Genomic DNA, 12,212 nt, shown 5'->3' on the forward strand with positions numbered 1-12,212 from the left:
GAAACTGCATGTGTTCAAACAGCCAAAGTAAGAGCTTTATTTTTAAAGTCTCACTTGTTTTCACTCTTATCAGATGCTTCAGAGAAACAAAACACACCTTCAAGTTTTCCAATTTCCAAGACATAAACTGCCGCCATGGTGCTGTATAAAACCAGGGATCAGTGCTTTAGTATGCCAAAGTAGAGCTTGCACTGGAGTTTAGTCTTGAGAATTGGGAAGGCATGGCTTAATTCCTTGTTCTGTCACAGTTCTGCTATCTCTCAGGACTACTGCTTCACAACTACATTGAAGACTAGAAGGTGCCAACATCCTGTGGTGTCTGGGGCATAAAAATGGGCATTTCTATTTACTTCCTTCTTAACGTGCCAAAATAAGACTATAGGGATCTATCCCTGTGTCCCAAGAATACTGAAATACAATGAGCTATGAGATACTGATGTTACCACTTCAACCGCCGATTTCTTCAACCAGACTAAGCACAACCAAGATCTCTCCTAGAGTCATTACTGCTACAGAATGGCAGTATTGAAGGGCCTGGGTGACATTCTGATCTCTGCTTATAATGATTTGTCTCCAGAAAGAGCTGAAAACATTCCAGACTGGACTGGTAGCAGTGATTATCACTAATGTTACTTGTAATTAGTTGCTTATTTATCTTTTGTTAAATAACCTCAGCTCTGCCACAGTCTGGTGCAGGAGTCTGAAATCTGCCAGTACTCATGTTAGTATTAAGCCAATGGTCTATTAAGAGTCTCATTAAAATTTATCCTAATTTCCTAAACTTATCTTAATTTCCAAAGTTGTAAGATTTAGAAGAAAGCAGTTAGCACATATTTAGTGGAAGCTTCTGCATTTTTTTGGTTATACCCTCTAAAGATTCTTTGCTCATCAAGTACACGTCTCAGTACCCCAATAAACTTATGCATCACCCCCTTGCCCTGTGATGTTCCATGTGATGATATGGGTTCAAGTACAGAGGCTGACAGTGAGCAGCCATTCTCTGTGTGAGCTCTTATTGCTCTAGTTTTTGGCACCCTGGCAACGCAATATAGAATGACAAAGGAAGAGGAGCAGAAGTAACACAGAAAAGAGTAGATGGAAAAGATGTTAAGAGAGGAGGAATGTATCTTGACCATCACTGCCCTGAAGAGAAGACTGGGACAGGTAGTTAGGAGAGGCAGAAGAATGGCACTGGGAATGAGAGGTACTGGCCGAACAAGGAGCCTCTAATAGCAACTGCGAGCAATACAAAGCTGAAAATGACCATGCAAAAGAAGCAGAAGATAGACAAGTGGAACAGAAGACCAGCCAATTCCTTCTAAGAATCAACAAGAAAGAGTGTCCAAAGCACCGTGGATATAATAGGCTCCAGCGTCCATATTCATAGGCATTTATACAACAGTAGCTCAAATAATGTCCATCTACCTTTTCAAAAACTTCGGATGTTACAGGTCTTAAATCTCTGTTCAAAGATCACCAGACCTAGTAAGAGCTAGCAATTAAGAATTTTAAAGGCTACAAGATAAACACAGAGAGTTAAGAAACATCAAAATTAAGGCTGAATAGGTTTCATGTAAGTCAGCTATTTGATTCATGCAGGTTATGATCTCATTTTTACATAAATGATTACACAATATTCCTTTCATAAACTCCCTTGCCATAACCCAGGGCACAGAACAAGACTTTTCTGAGGATGAATGAGGACTGTCTAGTAACACAATAGGAAACTGACAGCTACAGGATCCTTGATTCACTTGTTGCAGAACTTGGAATGTAGCTACTGAGTAAGCCAGAGACTACAGTAAGAGGAGGAAGAGTGGCACTGTGCAGGCTGATGAACACTGCTCAAGAGAACTGGATTGTATTCCTGTTTCAGTCACAAAGTTTCTACACAATACAAGGAAAACCCATTTAATTTAAGCTAAACACTTCTCATTCTCTATCTCTGAGACCCTGGTGTCTTGAACTGAAGTTCAAGGGGCTAGAGCTGCAGCACCTGTGATTTGAACATAAAAGAGATGCAATGCTGCACAAACCAACGTTTACTAAAAATACAAAAAATTAATACAAAAGTTCATGTAGTCTTCTGAGCTTGCCAAGTTTTCTCCATAAGACAGTAAGTCTGCTACTCAATAGATTGCTATGAAATTAAATCAATTAATGCTTGTAAAGCACTTGTATGCTACTAAGTCAACATTCATAGGAAAGTCCACAAGGGAACTGATAATCCTTTCTTCAGACAAGGTTTGAATAGCATCCAATAAAAATTCTGCAGAACCTAAACAGTCATTCTTTAAACGCCAACAGAAAGCAAAGAAAGCACTGAAGAGCTGCTAGTGACTTCCATTACCCTGTACAATGAATTAAGCATGGGTTGGCAGAAAAAATGTACAATGTTTAATCTTTGGATTAAAGACTGTGTAAGGGCAGGTATGAAGCTCATTCAATCAATTTGATTACAGTGTTTCCTAAATTTTAAGAGTTTGACTTAGAAATATTTTTCAGTGTGTACCATATAGAGAAAATACAAATACATATTTGAACTTACCATCATACTTTGCTAAGACTGCCTGAACATCTGCATATGCTTGAAGTTCCAACAAAGCCTCTAGCAGGTTTTCATGGATGTTGAACATGCTGAGCAGAGGAAACTCCTTCATCAACTAAAATCAATAATATATGACAGGGTTAGATTATTGAGGTGGAAATTGTTCAAATGCATTGAAATACTCAACAGCAAGTTAAAAGCTCTCAGTTCCCCTTGCTCTTAGTCCTTTCCCAGAGTTCTTTATTATCTCAAAAATTTCTAAGCTCTTAATGGATGCTAGGTCAGGTTCTTGACAAGACATGGCTGCATAGGATGTAATTAGTGAAATCCAACAACACAGCTATCTGAATACATAACTCTCCTTCAAATAATAGGCTTCTTCAAAGTGAAGAAGAGTTATTGTTCTGGAAAAGATCTTCAACAGTGTATCTCCAGTATATCAGTAGTAAGTAATCCAGCACCTCTCCAGTATATTAGTGGAAAATCAGAAAACACATTGAAAAAAATCACAATAACATCAAATGAAAGAAGCTATATTATCAAGTATGTGATACCAGAATTTGCAATTGTGAATACTTTAGAATACAACTGCAATTGTGGGCAATATAAAAAACCAACCAACCAAAAACCAAAAACTCAAACCAAACCAAACAAACAAAAAGCAAAAAAACCCCCAAAACCCAAAACAAAAGAAAAAGAAAAGAAAAGGAAGAAAAGGAAGAAAAGGAAGAAAAGAGAAAAGGAAGAAAAGGAGAAAAGAAGAGAAGAAAGAAAGAAAGAAAGAAGAAAAGAAAAGAAGAAAAAAAGAAAAGAAAGAAAAAAGAAGAAAAGAAAGAAAAAGAAAAGAAAGAAAAGAAAAAAGAAGAAAAAAGAAAAGAAAGAAAAGAAAGAAAAGAAGAAAAGAAAGAAAAGAAAGAAAGAAGAAAAGAAAAAAAGAGAAAGAAAGAAAGAAAGAAAGAAAAAAAAAAGAAAGAAAGAAAAGAAAGAAAAAAAGAAGAAAGAAAAGAAAAAGAAAGAAAAGAAGAAAGAAGAAAGATTCAAATGACTGAAGCTGATATTTTATCGCATCTTGTTTTTTAAGTCACACTTAACAAGCATCCACATTTTTCACTGCAGAATGGACAAAACAATATTTTTATTGTCAGAGTGATTCTCTAAAGAACTGAAGTTTAAAAGATTCTTGCTTCCTTGTGTCCTCTTTATGGTTGTTTAACTGCCTACATGATGTACATTCAGCACAAAAAGGTCCCAGACAGTGTAGAACTAGGATAGCTGATATTACCACTGTTCTTCAGGAACCTGCAGGGAAACACTATCATTTACTATGACAACAGAAATGCTATAAAAACCAAGTAAAGAAAATTATTCAAGCTAAGCCTTGCTCTATTTGAAAATAACAAGCTAGATCTGAAAACTCTGTCATTTTCTAAATCTACCTTTCAAGATGTAAATAGAGAAACTGATGAGAACCAGCAATCTTAATCTCACAAACAGGTAACATAAGCAAAAAGTAAACCAGGATTGAAACACGAGGGCACTTCTTCCTTGTGAAATGATCTGGCATAAGCTAATGTAAGAACTACTCTGACCTTAAGAATTAAGACTCTAAATTTGTCTGTCTGGATGGCAATGACTTTGCTGCAGTTTGAGGATTATTAAAATAAAAGGCAAGGATGGCAGTATTTTGTTTAACTGATGATATAAATTTCTGGTGAGAATCAGGATCACTGTGATAGCAGCTGAAAGAAAGCACTGAACTTTTCATGTTAATGGCCTGGGGATGGCCATAAAGCTCTTAGTTTCACTGGTAGGAGCTAAACTTGTGAAAAACAACATAAACAAAACCGCATAGTTTGCAGGTTTTTCTCCTCCACTAAAAAAAAAAAAAAAACAAACACCAAGAGACCACAGACCTTGATGCTCACCTAGGTTAATGGAAGGATTTGAGAAATATAAAAAGTTTAAGTCATTGCTCATGAACAAAATAAGCGCAGGTGAAAATCCACATAGTTGGATTCATCAGTTAAAGACCCATCACAGAGTCTACTTGCCTTCATTCTTATCCTTACCAACTATTCGATTTTTAAGAGAGGAAGCTACTATCTGGCAGGAAAGAGCATGACAGAATCTGGCTCTATGCAAATATGAGAATTTTACAACGAACATCTTGCAAAGAAACCCCTCTAGGGGATTGAGAAGGATTATCCCTGCTCATTGAGAATAACAGCTGGCAGAATAACATTCCCTCCATCAGTGAAGAAAAGGGAAGAGCTGCAGCTAGTTACAGATGTACTCCATCCAGTAAAAGCTCTTACTCTGGTTCTCTGTCTCTCACTGACATCACTCACTAACCTTTTGGGTTTTTTCTATTTTAATTACGTTCTGTCAGAGTGATAAACCCTGTCTCAGACAGCAGCAGAATAAGGTAATTGTCTGGACTGCCAGGCCTTCAAACTGATGAGTGTTAAAAAAGGTTTCATCTGGGAAAAGTCAAATGTTAAGAAGTCCAACCCAGTAATAATGAACTCAGTTGATATTGTAGCCTCAAAATAAAACACCTCTAAGTGGCCACTCAGCTGTTTGAACACTGACTGTGCATAAATGAGAGCATGTTTGCTATTAAAAGAAAGAAAGAAGGCATGAACTCATTTTTCTGTCACCTCTAGATGTAGAGTATATAGTTTTCACTGCAAATAATTTCCAGTCACAGTAAAAATTTGGTTTCTGAGAAACTTGCCAGAAAGTAAAGCCACTTGGACGAAGGAGTATTATGACACGCCATCTTTTAGGCCTCATAGTGAAAGCAAACACTGGGGAAGAAAAAATTGCCCCACAGGTCTGGTGAATAGTCAGGGCAGGTCATATACTGCGTCATGCTGAGGAGCTACGGAGAGCAGACTGTGAGCTTGCTCCCCTCCCCTCCCTAGCAGATGGAGAGGGAACTGGCTCATACTCCACACGAGATGTAAAGGGCACACTATCCCCAAACACAAGATAAAAAACACACCCTCCATTCTCCAGACCCACACAGCACTGAGCTCTAATCTGGCCTCCAGTTTAAGAGGCACAGACAACCCTCTGCATTTATTTTCTGCAAAGTTACAGACCAATATCTGCCAAATCATTTGGCTTATCAATTTTAATTATCTTTAGGTTTTTATTGTAACCTGACAAACGCTTTCATTTGAGTGGCAAGCACCACACTTGAAGAAAAGACAAAGGCTCTGTTATCATCTTTCTCTACACCTTTAGAATTCAAGAGAGCAGCCATCGAATTCAGAACTCAAGATTTCTCACCAGAGCCACTGCAGCGTTTTAAACACTAATTAGAACTAAAAATGCCATTGTAAAATTGCAGTTAGTTGGGTTCTGGGCTGGTATTAAAGAGAAGAGGCCCCACTGAGCTAAGCTCATGTTCATACCATATCAAACACACACCACATGGCTATGATCGTATTCCCTCCTTACAATGTAAGGATATTCAAACAGCTATTGAACACATCATACCAAATCTATGTTCACAAGGATTTTACTTCAAACTTGTATCAAAATACTTTCTGGTGATGGAATTCAGATCTGGGGCTGGGATAGTACATATTTTGTTCTAATTGCTCTGCACGTTTTGGGGGGAAATAAATACAGGCGTAGAAAGTAGAACTGCTTGTCTTTGAAAGATTCATTAGGTATACTACAAATATACAGAAATGGTAGCTTTTGCAGATATTATTAAGTTTTAATTTTTTAGATAAATATATTTCGGAGTATAAGTTTGCAGAAAAATTCTGGAAATAAGTCTGGATATCTTAAGACTAGTTCTGGGAGCTCTGTATTCCCAGACTCACCTCAATTTACATTGCAGGGTGTAGGTTCAACAATTTTGTGACGGATATGAAACTATGATCATCACAGAAAATGCTTTATGGTAGAAGGAAATCCACATCTGATTTACTAGATGAGGAACAAGTTTTATCTCCCTAAGGACAGCTTAATGAGAAGACTGCTTTGCCTGTCTATCTCAGTCACCAGGATTTTTCTCATTAAGATCTAATTTTTTTAACATTTTCAAGGAATGTAGCTTTAACTGCTGCATCTGTTATTCTTCTTGTAATGACATTAATATCATGCACCAATTAGCAAAGAATTATTTGTGTAGAAAACTGCTTAAACCTGCAGCTTATGCCTACAACTAGACCCCAGGACTCAAGGGAATACAAAGGTGGATAAATGAATGATCTTATATAACCTGGTGTTGACATATCTATGCCCTGTTTGCATTGGCTGTATGCATGGCCACATATTTTACAGGCAGTGCATGCAATCATTCACTGCTGCTTGTACTCATATCTTCTCAACAAACAAAAACATTTACAGGTCAATGCATTCAACTGAATGCATTTATAAAAAGGGAAAATGAATTCATCTTAAAATGAAAAAACATCAAGCAAACAAAGGAAATTCAATGCAACCAGTGAAACTGTTATAACCTTAATTCCTATGCATATGTTCCTGCAGTGGATATCTAAAATGGCAAAACCTGTCCACCACACTGAAGAATCAAGCACACAGTATGGACAGCACTGTCATTTTCCCAACTGCTTTGCAAAAACTGCTTTCCGGTATATGACCTGTAATCTCCAAGAACTGTTAACTGAACAAGGTAGAAAAAGCAAAACTCCAAGCCATTTCTGAGCAGAAAAACAGAAACCTCCATTTCTGTGGGCTTCATTGGCTACAGCTGACCTTTCAGATGTCTAAGCTCTGACTGAAGCTCATTCTGGGCTTCAGGCATTTGCAGCCTTACTCCATGTTGACCCTCTGATGTCTAATAAGATACACCAATCTTTAGTTCTTCTCCTGGCCAGCTCACCTGGCAAGGACAGAAGGGAAGAAACACTGTCAGCAGCCTAAGGCTAGCACACAAAAAGGCCCTGTTAACAGATGCTTAAAAATTAGTCTAACTCCTGGTCCTAGGAGTCAAACTCATTCAAGCACAGTCTCACTGTGAGTGGGATTCATGTGATGCAAACAGACCCTCTCATAGCTCTCTCAGTTGGAAAATGATCTGAAATGCACAGGACCTACCTGAATTAAAGTTCTGCTTAATTATAGCAACAGTAGGATTCTGTCAATTCATTACTTTCTCTAAGTGCTGCATTCCTTTGGTAAATAATCACTGTTTTGTTTGGAAGCAGCTCCACAGTTACTATTTCACAGCTCAGAGAGGTTAGGAGCTAAGAAGCCAAATCTGTCAGATATGTTTTGAAGCTTGCAAATGATTAGCAGTAGGATCCCCCATATTTTCATCCATATGTAAAATTCAGGAAATATAACATCTTCAGAGTGTCAGAAAAGAGACCCAGATCCAGTTTACACTAACTGTGGGATGGCACGGGTTTATAATCTGCCAACATTCAGTTTTAAATTTGAATTTAGACCAAGTGCTCCAAAATATTCAAAGGTAACATGACTTCTCTTCAATGTAGGATTAACAACGAGTCAATAGAGTGAAAAATATCTTACTAAACACGCAGACTCTAAGGAAACATGCTACAACACACAGCCTTTATGTTCTCTCTTAATTAGAGGATTACGTAAAGGAATAGAGCATGGAATACTTCCGTGGTCACCTTCCTAGTTCCTTCCTGGTTACAAGATGGCCTCCAGGAAGGCCTAGAGAAAACTATCACAGTATGACTTGAGTTCTTTAAGGAATATAATGATGAAAATGCTGTAATTTAGACTATGTTGTAAAAATGTTTGTATTTCAGGAATAAAGAGAATTTTAAAGGCAGACGTGGCATGAACCCAGAAGAGTACAAGTTGTTCCAGATCTACATTTAGTACTAAACAATCACATCATATAAAACTAATAACAGTGCTAAATTATAATTGTTTGTTACATCAAATATTAGTAATTTTACAAAGCATGAAAATAAAGTCATTACTCATAGTCCTGTTAAAAAAATTCCTTTTTTTGCCTCATAGAATGGTTTGGGCTAGAAAGGACATGAAAGATCATCTTGTTCCAACCCCCTTGCTGTGGGCAGGGACACCTTCAACTAGAATCAACCTGTTCATGAAAATTCATACTTACTACATCTAATTCTCCCTGAAAGTAAAAGTGGCTATTAAGAGGTGGCAAAAGCAGTAGACAGAAGCAGTCCTTGAAAAATCATCTCAAAGTACTTTTTGCAGAAACTGACATATTTTTAGAAGTGGATTTTTAAATGAAATTAAAGTGAGGAAACTATCTAGCAGCTCAAAAATGAGCTAGGACATTCCAGAGAGATGGAAGACCATAATTAAAGGACAATACAAAGCCTCTGAACATGGAGTGATGCAAGATGGTGGACAAAACGGAGTCCAAGTTACCAGGGCTCCTACCAAGACTATGTGACCATATTCTAGCTTAACAGAATCCTAATGCTGGAAACCTATAATTTATATAAGAAACATTATTAGCAGTTTAGGTTGTAGTCACCAAATTTCCAGCTTATGAGTTTTGCACAGAATCACAGTCATGCATAAAAGTGAGGGGTCCAAGTCACGTGCAGAAAAAAGGAAGGGATAAACACCATCAGGGGAATCACAGAAGTCTCCATTTTGTTTAAGAGCCCATTGAAATGACAGATGTTCCAACCTCCTTTCCCACTTGCCATACTACGTGAATCTGTGACAAAAACCCCACATTTGAATACAAAGACATAAGAAAATATTAAAATCAGCATTTATCACTCGCTATTATTATTGCAGTGGTTCTGTGTCAGAACAAGAATTAACTGAAGACTGGTAAAGACGGGCAAATGTCACCATTCACAAGAATAGCACTCTTCTAATATCTGTGAGATAACTCTTGGTCTCATTTAACTAAGAAGTACTTTCCCTTTTATAAATGGTACTAAATAAATTTTTATAAATATTTATAAATTTTATTAAATGGTAATAAATGGTACTTAAAACAACCTCTATAGATGTTAGTAAAGCTAGAATCCCATTCAAGGCAGAGTAGCCTGACTAACCTGACCTGTGTAAAAGAAGCCAAAGAATCTGACTCACTAATCCTTGCCTCGAGCCCAGAAGCATTTGGGAGAGACAGACAGTAGCTGTCGATGCAAGTAGCTGCAGGAATTGTGTTGTTAAGTTGCTAGGGATCACGACATCTTTATCAGCAATTAGTACTCTCCTTGTTTCACACAGCTTCATAATTCAATGTGCAGAACACTCCTGGCTATGTATTTGCACTACTCAAGAGGAAATCAGCAGTGCAAACACAAGAATACAGACTTCAACAGAATATTGAACAGAAATCCTTATTCAAAGCCTAGCAAAAGAAGTTGCCAAGAAAGTATGCTAGATTTGCAGAACCATCATCCCAGCAAAAATCACTAATACCACTGGTCATAAAAACCCAACCTACCCATATCATTAAAACTGATTTAGTGTGATTGAGTACCCTTTCAAAGCCTTCAAGTGACATAACCTCTTAAACCATTTTAAGTTAAGTTTGAGTGTTTAAAGAACTTATCATGCAGTCCATTGATAAGCATGCAACACTCTAACAATACAAGCTGCTTAGGTGTCTTCTGTGGCATAAAATACACATTTAGAGACTGCAGGTGGGCACCAAGACAAACACATAAACACATCCAACTGAAATACCCTCAACAAGGTTCTCAGAAATAAGTAGACTTCTAGGTCCTTTATCAGAATCTGAAGAGTAATTTCTCAGCAGATATGACTGATCCCAGATATAAAATGCATTTTTCTGACCCTTAAACAGTGGTTTTGTTTCTATCCTTCTCCAGGAAAGACCTGGAGATCCTCTTCTCTCCCTAAACTTCACTCATTTATAAACAAAGCTGCATAGAGCAAATTGCAACTTCACTGTGTCTCAGAAATACATACTTATGAAGAACACAAAGCAGTCTTCAAGGGAGCACAGGGCCATGGGTTACGAGATATAGACACTCTAGAATGAGTTTCTTTCATCTTCTCTCTGAAGGAGGAAGCAATTACGAGCTTCCATTTGCTTTGTCCACTAGTAAGCCTTCTCTTTCATAAACATACATCACCCTTCAGTTAAAGCTTGTTCCACAGGCCAAATGTTCTCCAGAACAATCCCAAGAAGCTCCAATTAACTTGACAATTCACTTTCTTGCATGGTACATTTTCGCCTGGATGTTCCATTGACCCAGTTAAGAGAAGTAACTGTGTCGGTCTGCTCCTGAATTCAGTGGTGCAGTCACTGATCCAGCTGCCCACGAAGCACAGAGAGAAGTGCCTTTGCATACCCTGCACATCCTCTCTGTTTTCAATCAATGAAAAACACAAAACACAAACCCAGCACATTTCTGTTTTCTTCCATTGTAATGGTGAGGGAATCTGAAAAGAGCAGACAGAAAGCAGCTGGCACAAAAGGCTACCCTTGCTCATCACCATGTAGCTGCCTGGCTTGTAACATTGTCCACAATGAAGATTCAACATGAAGGGATACAAAAGATTCCCCACAGCCACCATTACAGCCGTTCGCCTCTGCACATACTAAATTTTCCAATATCATTTAGAACAAACTAGTTCAAATCCTCGTAACATAATCAGCACAACAAATAAAACCAGTACTGTAGACTTTCTCCTCTGGGACAGTAAAAGCAATCTAGTTGCCTCACGCTCTGTATAAACAAGAATAAAACTGGAATAACTCTGTTGACCACAATGGACTTATTCCAACAATACACTAATCAAAATGAGATCACAAGTTAACTCAATATATACAAATAGTGACAGCTGCTGGTTTCTACAGCAAAATATAGTAAATAATTATCATCAGAAATACAAGCAAAAGTGACACCTATGTATGATTCCATTACATGTTTCCATGGAAATGACAGGTTTGTAATTCTCACTAATTCAACTCAACTAAATGAATTACATCCAAGCAGAAAAGCCAGCAAAAAATACTACCTCAAAATCAATCACAGAAGTAACAGAAATTCCTACCCATGTTTTTAAATTAAAGCACCTTTGATTTTGAAGTTTTTTTAATCAGTTTTTTAAAAAACGTGGGTTTTACTACCTTCAAAATAATTAAAGATTATGATTTTCCTATCAGCAGTGTATATAACCATAAAATCAAAATCTTAAGTCACCAACAACTCATTTTCATTCCACTAAGGTGTTTTAAGCAGGATTTCAGTCTTTTCTCACAAAAAATTCAAGTAAGACAATCTAATCCATCAGTAATGTCCTCAAGATGGCCTCATATATGCAATGAATTACACATTCTCAAATGTTTTATTTTTTTCAAAGTGGTAAAGACTCACTACATCCCAATCATATTTCCCAGATGGTGTCATGAACCTCTTAACACTTCATTTCCATCATGTTCCATGTCTTGAGAAACCTGTTTTCAATCTTTCAAACACAAACAGGGCCTCCGCCCTCTGTCCCCTGATGCTAGATTCAGCAGTCCCCAGCCAACATATTCTTCATATTCTTTTTCAGATGAATAAATTCATCTCCTCCCTCATCTCACATTGAAACCTTCAATGACAGGTTCATGTTCTTCAAAGTTCTTCATAAATGTATTATTTATGTCTTCTATGACGAAAAGGAGGATGTGCATTCATCAAATAAGTAGCTCCAAACCAGTTTAAGAAAAGCACCT

The 12,212-nt window shown here is 37.4% G+C and overlaps 1 protein-coding gene across 1 annotated transcript in view; it reads right to left on the reverse strand.

Moving 5' to 3' along the window:
- ST7 (suppression of tumorigenicity 7) overlaps positions 1–12,212 on the reverse strand; it is a 144,616-nt gene that overhangs the window by 30,410 nt on the left and 101,994 nt on the right. The window contains 1 exon segment of the mRNA XM_032688681.1: positions 2,549–2,663. Coding sequence (XP_032544572.1) covers positions 2,549–2,663 — 115 coding nt within the window.

The sequence above is a fragment of the Chiroxiphia lanceolata genome, chromosome 5, assembly GCF_009829145.1.
Source record: "Chiroxiphia lanceolata isolate bChiLan1 chromosome 5, bChiLan1.pri, whole genome shotgun sequence".
NCBI lineage: Eukaryota > Metazoa > Chordata > Aves > Passeriformes > Pipridae > Chiroxiphia > Chiroxiphia lanceolata.